This window comes from Scyliorhinus canicula, chromosome 9 (genome assembly GCF_902713615.1).
Source record: "Scyliorhinus canicula chromosome 9, sScyCan1.1, whole genome shotgun sequence".
Classification (NCBI taxonomy): domain Eukaryota; kingdom Metazoa; phylum Chordata; class Chondrichthyes; order Carcharhiniformes; family Scyliorhinidae; genus Scyliorhinus; species Scyliorhinus canicula.
Genome location: NC_052154.1, coordinates 38,791,682 through 38,811,955, shown reverse-complemented (window position 1 = coordinate 38,811,955; position 20,274 = coordinate 38,791,682). Strand labels below are relative to the sequence as shown.

Below are 20,274 nucleotides of genomic sequence, written 5' to 3'. Positions count from 1 at the left end.
ATTGGTGATCTTGTGACAACAGATTGTGCAGCTGTGTTGACTAAAATGATTGGGTAGGGCATGTAGCTGTAAATGTATAGGGACTAAAGATTTCCAATATGGAGGAGGCCATTTGGCCCATTGAGTCTGCACCCACCCTCTGAAAGAGCACTCTATCTAGGCCCACTGCCCTATCCCTGTAACCCCGCACATTAGTCATGGCCAATCCACCTAACCTGCACATTTTTGGAAAGTGGGAGGAAATTGGAGCATCCGGAGGAAACCCACACAGACACGGAGAGAGTGCAAACTCCACACACAGTAACCAAAGGTCAGAATCGAACCCGGGTTCTTTGCACTGTGATGCAACAGTGCTAACCACTGTTTCACTGTGCCAAAAGGATTTATCCTTCTGAAATCATAAAAATATCATTACTATACCAACTGTTTTAATATATTTTTGTATGACTATTCTTGTCTAGTTGCATTTTTGCTAATTGCAACAGGAATATTGGAAATAATGTGACAATAATTCAAAAATGTGTAATTGAGTATTAGAGCTTATTAATTATGGATTATGTGAATGCAGTACCTGACACTAAAATAACTGCTTTTCAACTCTGACCAAATGAACAGTTGAATGTGTCAATGCACTGTTGTAGAACACACATCAGCTTTGCAACTCTTCCAGCGGATGTTATCTGGGCGGTGACTAAGTTAGAGAGAACCCATAATATAGATTCAACCAGAAAATAAGTTCCTCTTGACTCCTCGCCATGCTCAATCTCGTCTCCCCCTTCCTACTCGAAAGCAAGTTCACTTTTGTGAGGATTTCCTGATCAGTTATAAGCATCGCTTTGTTCTTGTAAAACCACTCAGGTTTTCAACACAAACAGAAGTTATGTGGTTCAATTCCAAACCACTTTCGCTGCTCTGCTCTCTCTCCTTAGCCTTGTACCTTATTTTTTTTGCATTGACTAACTATTCTTTCCAACGGTTTCTCCCTTGACCGTATGTATCTTGCTGACAGAAGTCGCATGTTCCAATAGTTTTAAATATAGAAATGTCTTAACCTCCTTCCGCAAACTCTAAATGTCAATTTTGATTTGAGCATCCCTTGTCACTAATGTCCCAATCAAAAGCAAGGCACATTCATCTTATCAAAGATCTTTAAAAGATATATATAATATATATATTATATATAAAATTATATCACCTCAGCCACGTACACTCCAGTGTCAGTGACTGCTCAAAACTGTACTTTTGTTCTCTATAAACAATTATTCTCAATATGAAAAATGCACATGTCCCTTCAAATGTCACGCAGAAACTGCATTCAAGAGTTTTTGCGGTAATTTATATAGTTTAAAAATTAAGAACAACTTGGTTTAAGAAAATAATCAGGATCACGCACTAACATTGCTACTTGACAACTATTCACTCCAATATCTTTCACAAAACAAAATATACTGTTTATACCAGTCAAGAAACAGAGGAGTGATCCCAACTTAATTAGTGCAGGAAATATCAGACCAGCTTCTTAGTGATCGATCACCTTCAGTTAAAAGAAAAAATAAGGGGTAAGGATTTTGGGTGGTAATTTGCCAAAACCAAGCAGCAGCAGTTCACCACAACGTTCATAAATATAGAGAAATGTAACAATAGGCAATAGTCCACTTTCGTGCCAATCATGAGACCAATGCAGGCATACTGAACAAAACCAGAAAAGCTGCTTTCATCAACAGGTTTTCAATACTTTTCTTATTGCAACACCAACCATGATCAGGACTGGCAGGCATTCAGATGCAAAGCTCGGGTCTAGATGAGAAAAAGACAGAAACTTCTAAACCTTACATTATTTAGTGAATCAAGTTAGGAGTCAGTTTCATTGATTTATTTAAATCATTCTGGATTTTACAGCCTGACATTTAAAATCAAAATTATTTATGTAAGTTTGCAACAGCTACTAATATAGGGTGGTACGGTGGTTAGCACTGCTGCCTCAGTGCCAGGGACTGGGTTCAATTCCAATATTGCGTGGCTGTCTGAGTCAAGTTTGAACATTTTGCCCATATCTGCGTGGGTTTCCTCCGTGTGCTCTGGTTTCCTCCCATAGTTAGGTGGATTGGCCATTCATGTCCAAAAGGTTAGGTCGGGTTCTGGGGATAGAGCATGGGAGTGGGTTGCTCCTTCAGAGGATCGGTGTAGATACGATGGGCCGACTGGCCTCTTTCTGCACTGCAGGGATTCCATTATTTAGATCATACTACATAAAAATATTCCCAAGACTCTCAGGAACATTGTAAAGCAAACATTTGTCACTGCGCCAACTGAGGTAGTATTGGGACAGATACCAAAAGATTCATCAAGGAGGAAGGTGTAAATGAGTGCCTTGAAGGAGAGCTCAAGAGATGGAACTGTTTGGTCGGGGATTCCAGAGGTTAGGTATCGGCTGTTGTAGGCACAGCTCCCAATTGTGAATTAGAAGTATAGAATCCCTACAGTGCAGAAGGAGGCTATTCAGCCCATCGAGTCTGAACGACATTCTGTAGCGAGTGGGAATTGCCTAGAGTTTCTGGTCCGGCGAGGCCGGCAAACTATTCAACGCTAATTAGTCCACTTAATGAGGCCTCACAGGCTTCCCGCCCCGAATGCCGGCTCGCCAGCTGATTCGCCAGGACGGAGCTCGCCAAACGCCAGGCAGCACTTGGGCTACACTTGCACAGCCAGTTCCAGCCAGCTCGCAGCAATGGCGCCGCGGAGACCAGCCCAAGGTTCGGGGATGCTGACCTGGGAAGGCTCCTGGACACAGTGGAGGCCAGGAAGGATGCCCTGTCCCCTCAGGAGTCCCGGAGGGTCAACCACGATGCAGCCGGTGCTGCCTGGGATGAGGTGGTGGCAGCAGTCAGCTCGGGCAGTGTGACCAAGAGGACTGGCCTCCAGTGACGGAAGAAGGTCAACAACATATACCAGGCAGCCAGTAGACACCAACGTCCCACCCCCACAAGGGAGATTGCCCCCCAGGAGAGCCCCAACCCTCCGTCCATTCCCCTCCAGCACTCCCTCTGCCCACCCCTTCAACCCTCCCTCCACCTTTACACGCTCCCCCCCCCCCCCCAAAAGCTGTGAACCACGCGTGTGGCTAACGATGCCTTCTCTGTGTCCCCTCAGGAAAACCTCTCGCATAATTAGCAGGAGAGGGCCCAGACTGGTGCTGGGGTGTCAGACTTGAAAATCCTCACCTTCGAGAAGTGGGCCTTGGAGGTGACTGGACTGGACAGGGCAGTCACCAACACGGAGGCTGGTGGACGCCACAGAGGTGAGGGACCACCAGGCTCCACCCAGAGGCCTGTCAAACGTGAGTAATGATTGCTTTACTGATTGCCTTACTTACCCTCCCAATGAGCACATGTCCATTCTCCCTCAGGTCCAGCAGCCGACACCCATCTCAGGCGGCCTGCTCTCCTGACTCTGGGGAGAACAACTTGGAGGAGAGCTCAGAAGATGCAACTGTTACAGTCAAGGCACAGCTGTCATCCCCACCCTCTACCAGCACAGATTCACACACCTTGGTGGGGAATGTTAGTGGTCAGGCTTGGGGACACAATCTGGTGAGCATCACACTGCTGCTGATGTACATCAGGTGAAGACAGGAACCCCCAGGCAAGACAGCAGTCGGAGGTCTGCTGGATCCCTGGATCCAGCCTGATGTTGAGCCTCTGGCTCAGAGTTACCTGGAGTTGATGGGGAGCAGTTGGGGTGTTCAGAGGAAGGCACGATAGCACAGTGGTTAGCACTGCTGCTTCATAGCACCAGGATCCCAGGTTCGATTCCCAGCTTGGGTCAGTGAATGTGCGGAGTCTGGACGTTCTCCTTGTGTCTGTTTGGGTTTCCTCCGGGTGCTCCGGTTTCCTCCCACAAGTCCCAAAAGACGTGCTGTTAGGTAATTGGGACATTCTGAATTCTCAGTGTCCCCGAACAGGTGCCACCGGAATGTGGTGACTACAGGCTTTTCACAGTAACTTCATTGGAGTGTTAATGCAAGCCTACTTGTGACAATAAAGATTATTATAATATAGATGTCAGCGTAAATCCAGCAGATCCATAGCTGATTGGAAGAGTCCCAGAGGCTACGGGTGTATGAGAAGGCGCCAGCAATGAGTGGCACTGAGGTCAATACTGTTAGTGTGGTGACCGCAGTGGAGAGCCTGGTGCACGACGTCGGCACCATGAGTGAAGGTGTCCACAGTGTTACGCAGTCATTGACGGCCATGGCCGAGGATCTCGGCAGTATGTGTGCCTTACTGGAGGATGTCACCCAGTACCAGGCCGATCCTGATAGGGTTCTGCGGGGCATGTCCCACTCTCAGATGGGAACGGCTGAGGCGCTGTGGAGCCAGGGCCTTCCGGCCTCAGAGCATGCCCGCCAGGGGCATCGAAGGCCACAGGATGAGGTAAGCAGTTGGCTGCCTCAACCTCAGATGTGCATTCTGGAGAAACACCAAGGCATAGTAGTAGAGCTAGGAGGGCCAGGCACGGTTCCCGTTTTTGGCCTCTCCTGCTATTCACCGGCCTTGTTACGCTTGCGCAAGTGTTGAGGCCGGAAGATCACGCCCATAGTGTAAAAGATTAAGGAATTTTGAATGTCATGAAAAGCAAGGACGAGTCATTTACAACTTAAATTTCTTGATTGTGTGTGCCGGAATCGACATTGCCCCATGATTAACACCAGTTTCTGGGCACAAATTGGCACGAAATTCTGCGCCAAGGGACCAAGTTAATTGTGACGCCAGTCTACAGCTCTATGCAGAATAAACTTTATTCAGATAGAGACTGCGGAAATTATTTAATTTGTCAACTACGGCCTGTTAAAGACACTTCTCTCAATTTCAGATTGTGAGGTGTCGGGGTAGGTGGGAAAATTTAACCAAAACAGAACCGAACCCTTTAGACAGCAATGGAAATTTTTCATACTGTAGTATTATTTTAAAATGTTCTCATGTTCCTTAAAAAAAATGAGTTGTGTAGCACTCCAGATACTGCGCACAAGAGCGGTGTCACAATTCAAATGCTCCAGTCACTAAACATGGTCAGACTGCCAAACTGCCAGCATGAGGAGCATCAGTCACTTCCAAGAAGGCATCTCCTGAAGAAAATGCACAAAATCTCTAATATAAAAGAGCATAAACTAGAACTATCTGGCTTTCTTTCTAATGGTCACAGCAACAAAGAAAAAAATGCAAAGCTAAAATAATATGACCCTTTAATGAGACAATAACAATAGCTTCTATTTAACAGAAAATAAAATCTACTTCACAAAATATACCCACTCACCGGGAAGCGTACAGATGTTGATATACATCTTAAATAGTAAAATGCTCAACTTAAGAAATTTAAATCCAGCAATCTATATGTGCTGCATGTTGGTGTACCTTGAAAGTGTGGCATGCACTGGATGCAATTTAGATAAAGAACAAGGTTAATAATTTCTGCAATGGACCTCGAATGCGAGGTATGCACTGGATGCAACTGAGATAAAGAACAAGGTTGAATATGTAATCTGAGCACTAAATGCTGCCATTATTTGAATTTCCGTCCCAGATGCATAAAGTTTAAGAAAAATACTCCCCCTGCAGATAAATAGTTTTTATTAACATCTATATCTTTCTACTAAATTTGTTCAGTCAATGGAGATAAAAAAATTAATACAAAATAAAAATACTGAAAATCTGAAATAAAATCAGAAAATGCTGGAAATACTCAGCAGCTCAGGCAGTATTTACTGAGAGAGAAATGTCTCAGGTCAATGATCATGAGTCAGATTTACCATAAATAATCTAGACTTTAGAGCAGGGGTGGGCAAACTACGCATGCGGCCCGCCAAAGGTCTTTATGCGGCCCACCAAGTCATTTAAAAAAAAAAAAAATTTTTTTTTAATTTTTTTTTTTAATTTTAAATTTTTTTTTTAAGGTTAATGGGGGGGGGGGGCTGTTGGGTTAATTACTGGTATAGGGTGGATACGTTGACTTGAGTAGGGTGATCATTGCTCGGCACAACGTCGAGGGCCGATATGTTCTATATGAGGCACCCAGAATCATAATCGGGTGAAGTATTATTTTACTTAATATACTATGCGGCCCTTTAAAATTGTGAATTTCTGAATGTGGCCCTTGCACGGAAAAGTTTGCCCACTCCTGCTTTAGAGTGTCTCAGGTATTTCAATACAAGTTTTTCCACCCTGGAAAATTGACAGTCAAATACAAACAGTACATATCGAATTTCCTAAGGTGTTACACAGAATAAGGTTATGTTGCTGCGAATGGGTTGGCTGTTATGGCCTGGCAATGAATGAATTTGGAAAGAAATTGGTATAACATCTTGCAAAAATAAGTGCATTTTCATTAGTATTTTCCTCACCTGCAGCAGGCAGATAATTAAAATCAATCTGGTCCCTCACACATACCAAGTGGGTACCTGCAATTCTTTCTGTGCAAGTGCTTCAATGGCCATCTGCTGAGGGGAAATTTTACACTGGATGCCAAGAATATACAAAATTTTCCATTCCGGGACGAAGTCCGGGAGTGTTTCCCGCTGTGGAGGCGGTGGGAATTCATGCCAAATTGTACAACGATGGTATAATTAATTGTGTAGTTGGGGGATTCTCGACTTTTCACATGGCTGGGGGGCCAGATGGTGTGCGCTCTGCCATCATATCCGGGCTTCATATTTAAAGGACATTAACTTACCCACCGTCATACTTCCAGTGACGGCAGGCGGGAGGCAGCCACGCAACGGAGGGCTCCCGTTCGGGAACGGCATTGTCGGGGCTTTAAACCCGCTCCCAGGCTCCATGGACGCAGAAAAAGCAGGCAGAAGGCACGTAGAAGCCACACAGGAGGTACAGCAGAAGAGGATGTCCAGGATCAACAAGAAGACTGAGGTTCCGTTGGGGAGTGGAAAGTTCACCACAGGGTCACCTAGGAAAATGGAGGCTGGAGCACCAGGGGAGGCCGCATTGCCTACGGCTGAAGAAATAACCAAGGCTGCAGAATTCGAAAGGCAGTTTACAAAACATGTGGAGGCGATGAGGAAGGAGATGAGGAAGGTGTTGAGTGTGCTGGTGGAGGAGGCGATTTCCCCGGTGACGTCAGCGGTGGCGGGTGCAGTGGCGGAGGTGCGGGCGCAAGGTGAGGCGCTGAAGGAAGTGGAGGAGACGACGGTGTTGCAGCATGGTGATCAACTTACCTCGATGGGGAAGGCGATGCGGAAGGTGATGGAGATTAAGAAGAATCTGCGAGGGAAATCTCCCCAGTGAGAGGATCGACCTCCTGGAAACTCCCCAGTGAGAGGATCGACCTCCTGGAAACTCCCCAGTGAGAACATCCACCTCCTGGAAACTCCCCACTGAGAGGCTCCACCTGGAAACTCCCCAGTGAGAACATCCACCTCCTGGAAACTCCCCAGTGAGAGGATCGACCTCCTGGAAACTCCCCAGTGAGAGGATCGACCTCCTTGAAACTCCCCAGTGAGAACATCCACCTCCAGGAAACTCCCCAGTGAGAGGCTCCACCTGGAAACTCCCTAGTGAGACGATCCACCTGGAAACTCCCCAGTGAGTGGATCCACCTGGAAACTCCCCAGAGAGGATCCACCGCCTGGAAACTCCCTAGTGAGAGGATCCACCTGGAAACTCCCCAAGTGAGTGGATCCACCTGGAAACTCCCCAGTGAGTGGATCCACCTGGAAACTCCCCAGTGAGAACATCCACCCCATGGAAACTGCCTAATGAGAGGATCCACCTGGAAACTCCCCAGTGAGTGGATCCACCTCCTGGAAACTCCCCAGTGAGAGGATCCACCGCCAGCAGGGTCAAAATCCACCTTCTGGAAACTCCTGTCACTGCGAGGTCAGCTCCTGCAGCAAGATGATTCATATAGTTGATGCTCTACCCACCCACTGCTGCACATGTTCCAGGATCTCAGGTAACTAGAGGCTTCCATCTCTGATCTTCATATGATGCCCCAGGCCTTAAATCCTGACATGTGCGTGCCACGTTGGTCCTGACCCGGTGTGAAATCCTGCTGGTAGTATGGATAATTGGACAGTGGGGGTAATTCCAGTCGAGTCTTAATCTGCATTCAATTAACAGGACGAAAAATTGTTTCGCGCCGGTCTCTGGCGGTCAAGAGTGGCCCACCATGATGGGCACGATTGGACCCTCCCACAGTAATTTCATGCCAGTGGAAAACTGATTTTTCAGCTCCCACCACATTGCCTGCTCACATCTCCTCCCACCACTCCGTTTAACCCCACTGCAGGGCAGGAGGGCGCTGGACAAATCCACCCTAAGAAAACACAACTCATATTTGCATCTTCCTTTATCAAATATCTGCAACACTAAATAATGTCAAAATAGGCTTAAAATGTTTATAATCCCTCTAATCTTAAATAGTGCTATGGTAGATTCAGAACATTCCGTTCAGGCTTAGAAAGCTAAAACAATTTTTATTCAACAAACAAAAAATGCAGCACACAATCAATTATAGTACATTACGAATACAAGTACCCGTCATTCCCCATTCACCTGGTTTCACGACTGTATCTGACCATCAATTGTAGTTAGCAGATACGTTTTTGCTGTGAGCTCACAAAAAGTAGAGTTGATTCTTTAGCTTATTCTGATGGAATGCATTTAGATAAATTCCATTTAGCTTTAAAACTTAATTCACTGCAGTTGTCCTTGATTGAGGTCAGAGTTTACAAATAGCAAGTTTCAGCAAGCTCTGTGATGTCCTGCTTGCAGTTGAGGTTTAATCTTCTTACATAGGTCTCAATGGAAAACACTCAAGCATCTCAAACACAGAAAAGTCAATTCTGAGACAAGCCTAATAATTTTCTTGTTAAATTATGTAATTTTAAATGCCTATTATAGTCTTGATCATAAATGCTCAGATTATTGGAGAAATTAAGTCAGGCAAAGGTTTCCAAATAACATTAGGAATAATTTTGTTGATCTTACTCAGTTTGTTTACAGGAGACCAATTTTTTTAAAAACCGAGGACACACTAGATGCTGCCTGACCGACTTATTGGTTCCACAATTTTCTATTTTGCTTTAATTTTAGCATCTGTAGTGTCCTGGTTTTTGCACAATTTAAATGTAACTAGCCAAAGTTAATATAGCCATTGATAATTCACCACGGCCAACTTTAAATTCTCAATTACTAAGTTAAAACGAAAACCGGATTACAATTTTATCGAATGTAGAAAATAGTACTAAACAATCAGGTTACACTTCCTTACATATTTAATTTTTCACACCACCCAAAACATGATATTTGCTATTCTCCCAAAGCATTTGTTTTCTATTTTGGTTCTGCTTCAAAAACATTTGAAGTCATGAAGTTAAATAGGCTTCTGTAATGTACATTTGCCTTTCTCAGAATTATCCAAATTGTAGTGCATTGGCTGCATTTTCAATTAAATGTAGAAAAGTCTTATATTTTTGAAGTTATTGCATAGGAAAATGTGCCACTTCTAACAGGGACTTTGATACTATTTTAATCCCTGCTGGGACCTTTAAGATCTGAAGAGAAATTGGAAATCCCCGATATTTACTGAAGGAATTAAGTTACAAGATTTCAGTGTAAAATAAATGAATTTTACTACACAAGACTCAAGAAAAGCAAACACAACTAAATAAATACTTTGAATCAAAAAACACAATAAAACGCAAACATGAACTTTAGACTAAAATTCTTAACTGAACCTCTCCCTTTTTATTTTGACTTCCTCCAGGAAGTCTTTGGTACTTATCAGGTCGGTGAAGGTTATCTAGTTTCTTGGGACAAACTCCAAACTTTTAACAGCTCCCTTGTAGGGTTTGGGGCTTTTCAATTAAAGTCTCTTCGTTTCTGCGCAGTGATTTTAACAAAAAATTTGGAACACATCCAGTTTCTAATAATTCTATTCCGGTCCAGATGTTCCACACTCTTGACAAATTATTTTCCTCTGCCTTCTGAACTTGGACACAAACCACAAACTTGGCTGCTTTCAGCTCCAACCTCAAAGATCTCCGGCCTCTCTCAGCTGAACTGTTCATCGCTGGGAGCCAAACTTATAGATAAACCCTGCACCAAAGGGCAGTTCACTGTAACCAATCTCTGTGGCAATAGGGCGTATCCAGGATGCTCCAAATAGTAATTTATATTCATTAGTTCAACTTCATAACCAACCCTCTTTAGCCTGAGGTCTCCATGGATAATTAACCTCTCTAACAAAGACAGGACATTGTAGCTCAGCCACTCTGGCTCTGGTTTTCCTGCTAAATGAGCCCACATGTCATTCTAAAGCTCTCTTTCTTCTACTCTGACCTTATTAAATAAACACAGGTTACCTTTGAACTGCCATTATTTGTGATGATCTGGCAATCTCTACAGTACAGAATTGTAATTACTTCACCCATTCAAATTTAACCTCCCCAAACCAAAGTTCTCTCTAAAATATGAACATAAACCATGAAACCGTAAACCAAGGTAGTTATGACAATACTTCAATATTTCTTTACAATACCAAAAGTCTCTGACAAGCAACTATAATTTCGACCAGTTATTATCTGTGTAGATTTGCTTTTTGCTTGCTTCTACTATTTGGCTACGTGTCAACCCTCACGTATTACAATTGCCAACACCATTGACTGGGCTTTAATCGGTTCTTTTCCCCTTCTCTTCTTTCACACCCACCCAAGTGTGAAATATGTTAAGAATGAGGAACAGTTGAAGCTGTATAACATGGAATAAATGAAAAACAATGTTTCAGTTACCTGTTAAGGTTGCAAAGTCCAACATCAGCCTGCATAAAATTATGCCGTAGATTAAGATGCGTGATATCTTGACTGAAAAACAGGTACTCAGGAAGTTCCTCAAGGCTGTAACATGACAGATCAACTGTACCAATTCGCTGAGATACAACCTGTAAATAAACCATTAATTAGTTTGTATGGGTTACTATAAAGGTCTAGCAGTAATTAAAGCAGGAAATTGTATTGATGGCAGTTATTAAAATATAAACAAGTGGAAATCTAAAAACTACCTGTCAGCGATTTTAAGATGGCTTGAATTTTTAAAATGTCACGTAATTTCTGGTATAAGTTATACTTTGGCATGACACCTTCCCTTCTAAAAGCCTAATAGATATCCATAGACAAAATGAGCCCTCTGGTAACTTGCATCTAACTTGCACATCTTTGGACCGTGGGAGGAAACCGGAGAACCAGAGCAAACCCATGCAGACACGGGGAGAATGTGCAAACTCCACAGTCACTCGAGGCCAGAATCGAACCCAGGTCTCCGGCACTATAAGGCAGCAGTGCTAATAACTGTGCCACCGTGTTGCGCTGAGTCATTCTCAGCTCCTGAATTCAACTCTTTGGTCCATGTTTGGAGCAAGGGAGTAATGAAGTCTGGAGCGGAGTGGTTTTGGCAGAACCCAAATTTAGCAGGGTGAATAGGTTATTGCTGCTACTCTATATCACTATCGACAGTTCCTTAAATCACTATCCAGACAATTGAGAATAGACTAATAGGATGGTACTTGGTTAGATTGGATTTGTTTTCCACAAGCAAATTACTTCTGTGAAAGCAGTTCAACAACAAAAGATAGATAAACAAACTTAAATTGAATGCAAAATTGTAAGAGAAGTGACAAATATGTTGGGATAAAAAGAATAACAATAACCAAATGGAACTGCCTTGCAGAAAGAAAAAGCTAATTTTACATTGTGTTTAGTCAGCTATTAGGGCTGTTTGTTTCCAACACCCAGGTATTATTGGGCAGCCTGAGACAAATTCATCTTGCCAAAATAGGCACAGCCTGCAGAGATGAGGGATTAAAAAAAGACACAATAAATTATGTCTTCCAAGCCATGAATCTTTGCAAATTCAACTACAGTTAGTAGTTTCTACCAATGCAAAAATATCTACCAATGCAAAAGTCAGATATCCTGGTGGAGACTATGCTGGCCCAGGAGATGGCCACTGTTCTTGTAGAATATGTCTACACATAATTCAGAGTTGAACCATGCAAAATGGTAAAAGAATTGACAAGCATTGGCAATAGGTTTACCAAGATTTTCGGTACCAAATGAATATCACAATTATCCTGGGTTCACTCTAAGCAGAGGGCAAACATTGAGAAACAAACTGGACATGGTATTAGCAAAAATCTTCAGAGTGGCTTCCAAGTGACCCAAGTGTGAAAAGTTAATCCATCTAAATCAAACAAATTGTAGATTTCAATGACTCAGAGATTAAAGAGGGAGCATTGTGTAAGCCTTAAAAGTCAAAAAGTTAAAACTTGTTTCAATATACTAGCAATTCATTCTAATTATTGCCCCATTCATTTAACTACTAAATTCTAGAATTGTGAAAGACATATTAGCTTTCACTCATTAAAACTGGAAAATAAATGTACTTTTCTGAGGGGAAGAACAAGTTTATGTATAACAACTTAAATGCTACTGTTTCCTATGATTAACACAGTTTTTTTTTCATTTCAAGATCAGAACACTGCGTATTATTTCCTATTACATATATAATATTGTGTAAGTTGTTTCCATGACACAGCATGATTCACCTTGGATGCCTGTCTGAGCCACCGCAGGTATTCTGGGTATGAATCAAAGGTGATATAGTACGTTTGTCCCTGTTGTCCAGCAGAACTGAACATGAGGCAGCATTGTCGTCTCTTTACTTCTTCCACCTATAAAAATATTAAACCTTAAATTTCACTATTTTCAGGAAAAACGTACAGTAACATTTAAAAAAAAAAATGCAATCTTTAACCCACCAGTTCCACAAACTGAAAATAAATATCCACCCAGCCAAGACCAGCGGATAAAATGTGTGTTTTTCTGGTCTGTATGGCTGAGCTACATAGAGATTCACTCAGCTCAACCACCAAGGAGCCATGGTGTTATTTTAATTCCAAAAGATATAGGCATAAACAGAGTCCTTGAGCAAAGCCAAGGGACTCTGAATGCTGCAAATCATTTTCTTCCACAGGTACCCTGGGATCAGCCGAATATACACATGCTTATGCTCACAAATATTCCCCCCCCATATGATTCTCCATTCATCAGATCATATGAAAGGGAAGTAATCTATACAGTCCTTTGGGCCTGCTCAGACATTCAATATGATCATGGCTGAACTGATTGTGGCATCAAGTCTAATTTCCCACCCACTCCCCATATGCAAGGAACATTTATTTTACTGACCATCCCAATAGCACCTGCCAGCTCCTCAGTGTTGGAGGCAGTGCTGTCAGTGGGGTGGAGCGCTGTAAAAGAGATTGTGGTGTGAGGTGCTGCAACGGGTGAATGCCTTGACTACGTGTGCGAGATTGGCTGCTGCTGAAGGTAGAGTATAGGGCGCACCTTTACAAAATCAAGGTTGAGCCGGCTGTTTGAGAAGGTGGAGGGTGTCTGAGCAATGAAGGAGGGGCCCTACGAACCATGTTCATATGTTTACGTCCTGTGCGAAGCTGGAAAGGTTTTGGAGGACGGTGGTCAGTACAATCTCGTGAGTCTTACACGCAGGTGTGGAGACCGGTACCCTGGAAGCCATATTCGGGGCGTCGGACTGGCCAGACTGCAGGCAGGGGGGGCACTCTGGAGAAGGTGAAACTCGCGCTGAGCGCGGCTGGGGGGTTTGTTTGGGGTCATTTTGTAATGTAAAATTGTTGAAAGATATTCTACAAGTATATTAAGGGGAAGAGGTTTACCAGGGAAAGAGTAGGGCTTAGTATGGACAAGGATGGCAATCTTGTGTTTGGAGCCGGAGGACATTAATAAGGCGTTAAACTAGTACTTCACATTGGTCTTCACTCAGAAGAAGGAGGATGCAGTACAGAATTAGAAGAGAGGGAATGCAAGGTTGATGAACAGTTAAACAAGGGTGTGAGAAATGACAGTAAGATTAATTATGGGCATAATGTATGGTATTTCAATTTGATAAACCCCACAGGGATTACAATTGTTTAAAATCAAGCTACAGTTGGAATGCTCAAGTAGGATTTCAAAACATAGCACTGAAAGCTTACATCATGGATTCTAGAGGAGCCAATTTCAAATTTAGATTGAGTGTCATTTATCAGATGCTACTTACCTACTTAGTGGTCTAAACACTATGAACTAATGTAGATCTCACAGTTTGTAACTGATCCAGTGGGCATTCATGTTGAAATTCCAACATATTCTAGCACAGCAGTTATGTACATTTTTCCCAAATAAACACAACCCAGCACTGGGATTTATATATAATAATGAATTTGTACTTAATTTACACTGCAGCCGGGATTTTGGGTGGAACTGGAAATTCCCACAAAAAGTCAATGGACTTTTGACTGCCTCTGCAAATGTTCCACCCTCCCAGCGACATTTCCTGCCAGAAATCATGGCTTGCGAGATTGAGTACGGATCCTATGCATTGAATGCAAATGTGTCACTTCTGATGTAGCATATTGTAAAACTAAAGTTCTCACAAAATATCTATATTGCAAAAAACATTAGTGGGTGTCATATATAGATCCCCAAACTGCTATGGTGAGGTTGGGAATGGCATTAAACAAGAAATTAGAGATGCATTTGACAAGGGAATATCGGTGAGCATGGGTGATTTTAATCTTCACACAGATTGGGCAAATCAAATTACCCACAATGCCGTAGAGGAGGAATTCCTGGAGTGTATTTGGGATGGTTTTCTTGACTAATATGTGGAGGAACCAACTAGAGAGCAGGCCATCTTAGACTGGGTACTGTGTAATGAGAAGGGAATCATTGCCAATCTGGCTGTAGGAGACCCCTTGGGGATGAGCGACCATAACATGATAGAATTTTTTTATCAAGATGGAAAGTGAAGTAGTTGATTCGGAGACTAGGATGCTGAATCTTAATAAAAGGGAACGACGAGGATATGAGGCGTGAATTGGCCTTGATAGGTTGGGGAGAGTTACTTAAAGGGATGACAGTGGCAAACTTTCAAGTAACGCATGGAGGAACTACAGCAACTGTTCATTCTTGTCTGGCACAAAAACAAAGGGGGTAAGAGGGCCAATCCATGGCAGACAAAGGAAATTAGAAATAATGTCCGATACAAGGAAGAAGCATACAGACTGGCCAAGAAAAATAATATCTGAGGATTGGGAGCAGTTTAGAATTCAGCAAAGTAGAATGAAGGGATTGATTAAGAAGGGGAAAATACAGTACGAAAGGAAGCTTGCAGGGAACATAAAGACTGACACTAAGAGTTTCTACAGATATGTGAAGAGAAAGAGATTGGTAAAGAGAAATGTAGGCCCCCTACAGACAGAAACAGGGGAATGCATAATAAGGGACAAAGAAATGGCTGAGCAATTGAATACATACTTTGGTTCTGTCTTCACAAATGAGGACACAAATCAGATCCCAGAAATGTTGGAGAATGAAAGGTTTAGTGAGAGGGAAGAACTGGGGGAGATCAACATTAGTAGAGAAATGGTGCTGGGAAAATTGATGGGATTGAAGGTGGATAAATCCCCAAGGCCTAAGAATCTACATCCCAGAGTGCTTAAGGAGGTGGCTCTGGAAATTGTGGATGCATTGGTGGTCATCTTCCGGGATTCTACAGACTCTGGAACTGTCCCTGCAGATTGGAGGGTAGCTCACGTCACTCCGATAGTTAAAAAGGGAGGTAGAGAGAAAGCAGGGAATTATAGACCAGTAAGCCTAACATTGAATCTATTTTCAAGGACTTTATAGTGGAACATTTAGAAAGCAGTGGCAGGATCAGTCAGAGTCAGCATGGATTTATGAAGAGAAAATCATGCTTGACAAATCTGTTGGAATTCTTTGAAGAGGTAACCAGTAGAGTCAACAAGGGGGAGCCAGTCGATGTGGTATATTTGGACTTTCAGAAGGCGCTTGACAAAGTCCCGCATAAGAGATTATTGTGCAAAATTAAAGCGCATGGAATTGGGGAAATGTATTGAGGTGGATTAGAAAACTGGTTGGCAGAGAGGAAACAAAGAGTAGGGATTAATAGGCCCTTTTCAAATTGGCAGGCAGTATCTAGTGGGGTACCACAAGGATCGGTGCTGGGACCCCAGCTATTCACAATATATATTAATGATTTGGATGAAGGAACAAAATGTAACATCTCAAAGTTTGCAGAGGATACCAAATTAGGTGGGAGGATGAATTGTGACGAGGAGGCAGGGATCCTACAGCAAGATCTGGACAGTTTGGGTGAGTGGGCAAATCAATGGCAGATGCAGTATAATTTGGATAAGTGTGAGGTTATTCATTTTGGAAGCAAAAACAGGAAGGCAGATTACTCCCTGAATGACTTTAAATTGGGAGAGGGGAGTGTGCAGCGGGATCTGGGTGTCCTTGTGCACCATTCGTTGAAGGTAAGCATGCAGGTGGTAAAGAAGGCTGATAGTATGTTGGCCTTCATTGCAAGAGGTTTCGAGTATAGGAGCAGGGATGTGTTGCTGCAATTGTACAGGGCTATGGTGAGGCCACACTTGGGAGTATTGTGTGCAGTTTTGGTGTCCTTCTCTGAGGAAGGATGTTCTTGCTCTCGAGGGAGTGCAGCGAAGGTTTACCAGACTGATTCCAGGGATGGCGGAAGTGTCATAAGAGAGATTGACTAGGTTAGGATTGTTCTCGTTGGAGTTCAGAAGAATGAGGGGGGATCTCAGAGAGACTTATAAAATTCTAACCGGACTAGATAGGGTAGATGCAGGGAAGATGTTCCCAATGGTGCGTGTGTCGAGAACCAGGGGTCGCAGTCTGAAAATTCAGGGTAAACCATTTCGGACAGAGGTAAGGAGACATTTCTTCACAAAGAGTGGTGAGCCTGTGGAATTCATTACCACAGGAAGTAGTTGATGCTAAAACTTTGAATATATTCAAGAGGCGGCTGGATATAGCACTTGGGGAGAATGCGATCAAAAGCTATGGGGAGAAAGCAGGATTAGGCTGTTGAGTTGGATGATCAGCCATGATCGTGATGAATGGCAGAGCAGGCTCAAAGTCCAAAAGGCCTCCCTCCTGCTCCTATCTTCTATGTATCTGTGTAGATATTTCTTCAATGTGTCTTTTTTACCCTGATCCCCAGGAGTTCCATTGATTGCAGCATTAATTTTGATACCAGCTGCTTAATTTAGTTTCTCTGGCTGTCAGCTAGCTCTACTCTTGCTTCCCATAACAGATACATAATAGAGTATTTGACGAGTTGGATATGAATAAAATGTTGGATATTTAAATTGATTTTTGCGATGTTGGGTTCAGGTTTTAGAGTAAGACAGAATCAAGATTGCATTGTAGCCTTGATCCTTTCTATCCCACCAATGCCAAGGGCTACAGTTTGTAACTTCAGCTAACATTTGTGTACTGTGTTCTCAGATTTGCATTGCTTATTGCCTACTTCCAACAAAACTCTCACTAACTTTCAATTGAAACTCCAATGATCGCAGCTTCTGGTTGACTTTTCAGAATGTCTGATCGTGTATCAGAATTTTCATGGATTCTGTCTATCCTCTCCTCATAAGGTGACAAAACATCTCCCATCAAGATCAGTAATGTAGCTTGCTTGCTATTTAGTCTATTTATGTAAGAATATGAGGACAATACATGTATCTTGATGACCACTTGTATAGCAAGTGTCTAGCTGCTTAAGTTCAGACTCGGGCTTTTTGAACTTGAGGAGTAGCTAGAGTTACTGCGAAGCATCAGAGAGGCTTTGCGTTTCTCAGATTGTGGATTGGTTCTCTGGATCCCCAGTCGTGTGCTTCTCTGTGATGTGCTGTTCGCTGGCAGCAGGATTCTATACTCCCACCGCTTGTCAATGGGATTTCCCATTGAAGTCACCTCATGCTGTTAAGTAATGGGTTAAGAGACATTTCAATTAGTTGTCTCATTTATATTAAGTATCCAATAATTGGCACTGATATGTAAAGAGGCTTCAGGTGGCCTTTGTGTCAGGTGATACAAAGATACAGTTTTGTGCAGAGTCTGTGAAAGTGAAATAAAAGTGGTTGTAAAAGGAGCAGTACCTTTGACTCTTTATACAACAGCAGCTAAACGTCCAACAAATGCTGCCGGGAAACCCGTGGATGGGGGTGCGCTGCTAGCGGGGAAAGTGTATCGCAACTGCTGGAGAATTCTGGCCTGTATGCTCCAAGAAGAGTCTACTCCACAGGCAGATGGAGATTAGGATAGTAGATGGGTGGCCATCTGAAAAGGTCGGAAGAGGAAGGAAGTGTAGGAGCTGTCTCAAACCAATACTCTTATTGGACACTGCTCAGAGAGATAACACCTTGAAGGAATGTAGTCGAGAACAGTTTGACATAGGGAGTGAAGACGTATTGGAGGTTCTGGCAGGCTAAAAAGTGGACAAATCCCCAAGTCCAGATGAGTAGTATCCAAGACTGCTGTGGGAATTAAGGGAGGAAAGTACAGGGGCTCTGACCCAAATTTTTAATTCCTCTCTGGCCACAGGGGAGGTGGCAGAGGATTGGAGGACAGCTGATGTGGTTCCACTTTTTGAGAAGGGTGGTAGAGACAAACCAAGAAATTACAGACTAGCGAGTCTCACATCAGTGGAAAGAAAACTACTGGAAAAAATTCTGAAGGAGAAAACTAATCTCCACTTGGTGAGGCAAGGTTTGATCAGGAATAATCAGCATGGCTTTGTCAGAGGGAGGTCATGCCTAATGAATTTGGTTGAATTTTTCGAGGTGGTGATCGGGTGTGTAGATGAGGATTATGGAATACTAAGTCTAAGCTTACCACAATGTAATTATTTGTAAACACCATACTAGACTAGACTATGCCTGCAGTAAGATGTATAAACTACATAATACCAGTTCCTTCAGAATAGACATGATTTCTTACCTTGCCTCCAGTGAGAGGCAGTACATGCATTTTTCCCATCTGGCACTCCTTCACTGAAGACACAATTAGGCAGGTACCACAGAGAATGACTTGACGTTCTGACCACTTGTGCAGCTGAGTTTTGCCTTTCCGAACACTAAACACGCCAGAGAGAAGGATCCGATCTAGTTGTTCTATGCTGCTTGGCTTCCCTGAGGAGACAACAGAAAAACCTAATGAATACCGTACAAAATTCTAACGTGAACCATTTAGAAAATGAAGCACATTGCTAATCTAAAAGCAAAATAAAAAAACTGATGGAAGCCCTAATTAATGGTACATGGATCTCAATTCATTATAACATGAGATTCAATAACCTTAAAGAAATTGAAATACAAATATCCGGTGAACTGTAAAACAGTAATTTTAAAAGACCAAAAAATCCTAGAAACCTAAAATAAAAGTGATTATACCCACTGACATCGAATGAATATTTAATATTCACCTCCTGTCTTTAGAGATATTAAAGGTATTGCGATATTCTCACAAGCTGCTGTGGATCAAACCATAATGGAATGCATAAAGATTGGCACCCCAGTGCAGTAACATTTAAGAAATCTAACTCAACATCAGAGAAGGTCCAGCTCTAGAAGATGAATGCTGTGGTGTAATTCTACTTTAATTTTGTTTAAAAACAGGCACCACAGTAACCAATTTAGTATTACGGAAGCCCATGACAGATTTTGGGCCATCACTAAATTATGCTTTGTTTTAAAGTGTGATACTGGTGGTTGCCCAAGATGATTTCCGGGTGTTAAGCAGACTCTTAACAGAATTGTTGAAGGTTGCTCAGGAAAGGAACAAGACGTGGCAGGAGTGCTCTTCCTGGCTCCACAAAATAAATGGCCACCTTTGTGCTCCTCCAGATCACCATCTCAGAACTACGTCCGGGTTTTGGCATGGGGTAAAATTAGTACAGGGCAAAGCAGTGACAGACAACTTCAGAGCACCATGGGTGGGTCTGCTGCACAAGAGGGAGGAGGAAGAACAGCATGGCTATAGTGGTAGGGGATTGATTTGTGATATCAGACAGGTGTTTCTGCGGCCACAAGAGAGACTCCAGGATGGTATGTTACCTCCACGAGGCAACAGACAGTCATCATGGTGCACATTGGCACTAGCAATCCAGGCCGAAAAAGGGATGAGGTCCTGCAAGCAGAATTTAGAGGGCTAGGAAGTAGATTTTAAAAAACAGAACCCAGATGGTAATAATGTCTGGATTACTTCCGGTGCCATGTATTTGTGAGTATAGAAATAGGAGGTTAGTCCAAATGAATACATGGCAAGAGAGAGAGTGCTCCTGATTTCTGGGACATTGG

The 20,274-nt window shown here is 42.9% G+C and overlaps 1 protein-coding gene across 2 annotated transcripts in view; it reads right to left on the bottom strand.

The window, feature by feature from the left end:
- The window catches only part of LOC119971252 (PH domain leucine-rich repeat-containing protein phosphatase 2-like), a 128,410-nt gene that overhangs the window by 60,388 nt on the left and 47,748 nt on the right, over positions 1-20,274 (bottom strand). For both annotated transcript variants that reach the window (XM_038806539.1, XM_038806540.1), the window contains 3 exons: positions 18,917-19,107; positions 12,613-12,738; positions 10,802-10,950 (listed from right to left, as the gene is read on the bottom strand). In XM_038806539.1, the coding sequence (XP_038662467.1) occupies positions 10,802-10,950; positions 12,613-12,738; positions 18,917-19,107 (466 nt within the window). The remainder of the gene's footprint in view (positions 1-10,801; positions 10,951-12,612; positions 12,739-18,916; positions 19,108-20,274) is intronic.